Here is a 4,909-nt window from a genome sequence, read left to right as displayed (position 1 = left end):
AGTGAGCTGGGTGGGAGTAGAGGCTGGGGGCCGGGGCTTTGGGCCTGGTGCATATCCTGCTTCCAGGATGAGCGTCCCAGCAAGTCCCTCTGTGGGAGGAAGTGCACATGAGGGCATCTATCATAGGTTTCTAAGCTTTTCCGCAAAGCTTGGAGAGGAAACTTGCACACAGGCTTACAAGTCATTGCTTCTCTGGGCACGCAAATGGGCTTTGTGAAGTCTTGCTGGATTGTAGTCACAGCGTAAGTTCTGGGAACCTCAGCAGTCGGGAAGGGTCCGAGCCCACCATTTCCGCTGCCTGCATGGACTCTGTGTGCAGATGGGGAGGACACCGGGCAGCCTGGACGGGCCCCGCCGGCTATCAGCAGCCCTCCGCCTCTCGTCTGTGCCCCGTGCCCACCTTGGGCCTTGGCTTTTGGCCAAGGGGGTAAAGCGAAAGAGAAAACCCCAAACTTGGCCAGGTGCCACGTATGAGAGGGAGATGCAAATGTTAGACGTTAGCTTAGACGTGGACATCAGCCCGCGTATCTTCTCGACCAGGGCAGAGCATCCTTTGGCCACGGTTAAGGGGGTCACAGGTTTGGAAAAGAAACTGCGAACAAATGAGCAGAGGGTAAATGATACAGCGCTTCTGAGAAAAGATGGGCCACTGGGGGAGCAAGGGCTCACGGCGGCCGGTCACTCGTGCACAGACTCCATCCCCCGCCGGTTGGCCCCTGGGCGCCCACACACGACACACATGATGGGCACCAAAACCTGCCGCAAGTCCCAGCCTCACTGACCACACAGCCCAAGGTAGCATAATCTCCCGGTGGGGTGTCTTGCATCGGGAAACTCAAGTGTGAGGGGTCGGGGCGAGGGTGTATCCGTGCACACAGGCAGACAGGCTCCTGTGGGCACTTTTTAGAAAGGACCTTCTTAGGAGTGAGTATGTACATGTGCATGTGTGTGTATGTGTGTGTGTGTGCATCCCTGCACATACCCTACAGGAAAAGAAACTGCTGATCAGAATAAGTACTGGCCAGGGCCCCTCTGCATCCCAGCAGGGCCTGGGGCACCATCCACCAGGCGCTGGTCCCACGTCCAGTTCACTGTTGGCTGCCCAGGCCTTTCCCAGCCCCTGCAGGCAGCCACCTCCCATCACCGGCTCTAAGCCAGCGGTCAGCCATCCCAGGGCCAGGACCTGCCTCTCCAAGGACCTCAGTCTCCCAGAGGCCTCTCTGTAGCCCCAGCATCTCTGCAGGATCCCTTTATCGTGTGAGTGGGTGGGTAGGAAGCAAGGGTCCCAGGCTCCCTGTGCCCAGGCATGGCCACTGGCCCCAGGGGCCCCTCCTGAGAGCTGCCTTGGGTGGGAGCCTGCTCAAGGCCAGTTTCCAAGCTCAGGATGGCAGCAGCCACTAACGAGGTGCCACAGAGGCCTGCTGTGGGGGGCAGAGGGTGTCACAGAGCCTCTTCGGGGGCCGGGGATACAGCAAGGTATCACTGGTCTGGCCAGGTGCCCTGAGCTGGGGAGCGGCCTTTCTCCCCCTAGGGCTGGCAGAGGCCTGTGGGTATTTATAGACCATCTGTGGCACAGCCTCTCTGCACCAGCCGCCTCCCAAAATGGGCAGATTTCATCAAATGGGGCAGTGCTCTTCTCCGTCAGCCTTGAAAACGTCCCGCCAAGCCAGATGACCAGGAAGGCAGAGCCGTTAATATAAATAGATATTGTGATTAAAGGACAGGATCACCAGAGGGCCAGCGCTCCCAGCTAGAATCGCGTGACATCAGGCAGTGGAGAGTGTGCAGTGAGCAAGAAATGCACGGAAATCATTGTTTCCACTGGGGCTGCATTTAAGAAGCAAATCATCCTGCAGAGAGACACACACACAGCGTGTGCGTGTGTGTGTGCATGCATGTGTGTGTGCGCATGCGTGCGTGCACATGTGTGTGTGCGTGCATGTGTGTGCGCGCGTGTGTGTGTGCACGCACATGTGTGTGTGTGCGTGCATGTGTGTGTGTGCGCATGCGTGCGTGTGTGTGTGTCAGTGTGTGTGTGTGTTCGTTCCTCCCTTGCTGGTTAGAAAAACAAGAGCAGAAAGAAAAACTGGCAGTTGGCCGACACTCAGCTCACAGGCCGTTGGGAAAATGGCCGAGACTGGGTCCCCAGGGCCTCTGGGTCCTGTCGTTTGGCCTCGGCCGCCACCACCCTCTCCTGTTAAGAGCAGAGGCCAGCGTCTGGCAACCAGAGCTGGTGCGGCCTCTCCATCCCAGTTTGGAGAGGTTTCGATTTTCTCAAACGTGGAACTAGCCCTCTCCACGTGGCTCCCCTCCCATCTCCACCTTCAGGCCACCCCCAGACGGTGACCTCACACAGCCAGGACCCATGCTCCCAAAGCCCAGCCTCCAGGACTAGGAACCCCAAGGGCCCGGTCCCTCCTGAGGCCTTCCCGTCCTGGGTGCAGGTCACAGGGCCTGGGACAGAAAGAGGGCAGAAAGCAGAGAGCATTTTAAACTTTACAAAGTGGGAGACCTAGCCCGGGGGTCGGTGTTTCCCTTGCCCCGGCTGGAACAGCGTGGCTGACATGGCAGGGAGGGTGGGTGGGTGTTCAGGGCGGCTGGTGCAGCTGCAGACGTGATGGCGTGCCATGACTTTGTCTGTCTCTGGGAACGATTCTGAAGGCCTTGGCACCACATGGAAAACTCATGGGGGTAGGAGGGCACAAAGAGCGGCAGGGCCCCTTTCTCCAGCGGAGGAGGTCAAGGCAGCCGGAGACCTACCCAGGCTGGCCCAGGATCCCCGGGAAGGCACGGGAGTGTCCTCGCCAATCCGTGCTGGTCACCAGAGGCCAGTCCCAGGTCGGGTGCACGCGCGTCTGTACGTATGCGTGCGCACGCGCGTCTGTACGTATGCGTGCGCACGCGCGTGCAGGCACACAGGTATGACGTACACACCTGAAGTATGATGTACACACGTGTGTGAACATGCACACTCGTGCATGACACGTGTGTACATAAGCACACGTGCGTCCACGGACACATGTCCGCACATGCATGCACGCATACACATGTGGGCACATATGCAGGTACACACAGTGACACATATGCCCGCGCACACACACACACACACACACACACAGACGCTCACGTGCCTGAGCACACGCTGCTCCCGGTCACCGAGGCCAGAGCGCCCCGGTCCCACCAGCCCCGGGAGCCTGCAGTGCAGGGTTTCCATCATTTTACAGCTGCCGGTCTTCGCTTCTGCTGACGTTTCAGGTGAGGTCTGCCACAAGTCCTACACGCAGTTCTCCAACCTGTGCCGACACAAGCGCATGCACGCCGACTGCCGCACGCAGATCAAGTGCAAGGACTGCGGGCAGATGTTCAGCACTACCTCTTCCCTCAACAAGCACCGGCGCTTCTGCGAGGGCAAGAACCATTACACGCCGGGCGGCATCTTCGCTCCGGGCCTGCCCCTGACCCCCAGCCCCATGATGGACAAGGCCAAGCCGCCCCCCAGCCTCAACCATGCCAGCCTGGGCTTCAACGAGTACTTCCCCTCCAGGCCGCACCCGGGGAGCCTGCCCTTCTCGGCGGCGCCCCCCGCCTTCCCCACGCTCACGCCCGGCTTCCCGGGCGTCTTCCCTCCGTCCCTGTACCCCCGGCCGCCCCTGCTACCTCCCATGCCGCTGCTCAAGAGCCCCCGGAACCACACGCAGGACGCCAAGCTCCCCAGCCCCATGGGCAACCCGGCCCTGCCCCTCGTCTCCGCCATCGGCAGCAGCGGGCAGGGCGCCACGGCGGCCGCGGGGCCCGAGGAGAAGCCGGAGAGCCGCCTGGAGGACGCATACGCCGCCAAGCTCAAGCCCCGGGGCAGCGACCTGTCAGACGGCAGCGACTTCGAGGATATCAACACCACAACCGGGACTGACCTGGACACGACCACGGGCACGGGCTCCGACCTGGACAGCGACGCGGACAGCGATCGCGACAAGACCACGGACAGGGGCAAGGCGGCCGAGGGCAAGCGCGAGCTCGGTGGTGGCGCGGCGGCGCCCGGCGCCCCGGAGAGTGCGGGCGAGGTGCCCGTCTTCTACTCCCAGCACTTCTTCCCGCCGCCCGAGGGGCAGCTGTTGACAGCGTCGGGCGCCGCGGGCGACTCCATCAAGGCCATTGCGTCCATCGCCGAGAAGTACTTCGGGCCCGGCTTCATGGGCGTGCAGGAGAAGAAGCTGGGCGCACTGCCCTACCACTCCGTGTTCCCCTTCCAGTTCCTGCCCAACTTCCCCCACTCCCTGTACCCCTTCACAGACCGCGCCCTCGCGCACAGCCTGCTGGTCAAGGCCGAGCCAAAGTCGCCCCGGGACGCCCTCAAGGCCGGTGGCCCCAGCGCCGAGTCACCCTTCGACCTCACCACCAAACCCAAAGAGGCCAAGCCCGTCCTGCCGGCGCCCAAGGCGCCCCCGGCCCCGGCGTCCGGCGAGGAGCAGCCGCTGGACCTGAGCATCGGCAGCCGCGTGCGCGCCAGCCAGAACGGAGGGACCCGGGAGCCCCGCAAGAACCACGTGTATGGCGAGCGCAGGCTGGGGGCCGGTGAGGGGCCGCCCAAGGCATGCCCGGCGCAGCTGTCCCAGCAGCCGGCCCTGCACTACGCCAGGCCGTCGCCCTTCTTCATGGACCCCATCTACAGGTATTAACATGCCCCGCCCTCACCCGCTCTCCAGAGGGGCCGCCACCCAGGTGGGCCGCCAGGTGGGCGCGGAGGCGGGAGGGGACGCTCTCGCCTGCCCCCCCAGGCTTCTTCCCTCTGCCTTTGCGGCGTCAGCAGGCACCTCGGCTCTGGGGTGTCCGTGCCACTTGGGGCCCATGCCCGGCTCAGCCCTTTCCTGGGGTGGGCAGCTGGTGGGGTCTTCTGGGCACCCCTGGCTCT

General features: G+C 62.9%; 1 protein-coding gene across 1 annotated transcript; it reads left to right on the top strand.

Annotated features, from left to right (window-relative positions):
• The first annotated feature begins 2,991 nt into the window (after window positions 1–2,991).
• Window positions 2,992–4,677, top strand: PRDM16 (PR/SET domain 16). The gene has a single exon (XM_022598348.3). The coding sequence runs from the start codon at window positions 3,030–3,032 to the stop codon at window positions 4,674–4,676; it is 1,647 nt and encodes a 548-aa protein (XP_022454056.2). The 5' UTR covers window positions 2,992–3,029; the 3' UTR covers window position 4,677.
• Window positions 4,678–4,909: the final 232 nt, after the last annotated feature.

The sequence above is a fragment of the Delphinapterus leucas genome, chromosome 1 (genome assembly GCF_059928025.1).
Source record: "Delphinapterus leucas isolate spDelLeu-1000000601 "Yukka" chromosome 1, BTC_Dleu_Yukka2, whole genome shotgun sequence".
Classification (NCBI taxonomy): domain Eukaryota; kingdom Metazoa; phylum Chordata; class Mammalia; order Artiodactyla; family Monodontidae; genus Delphinapterus; species Delphinapterus leucas.
This window is presented reverse-complemented; position numbering and strand designations above follow the sequence as displayed.

Coding starts and splice junctions, on each gene's coding strand:
- PRDM16 (XM_022598348.3), top strand. CDS start 3,030: ATGCATGCACGCATACACATGTGGGCACATATGCAGGTACACACAGTG.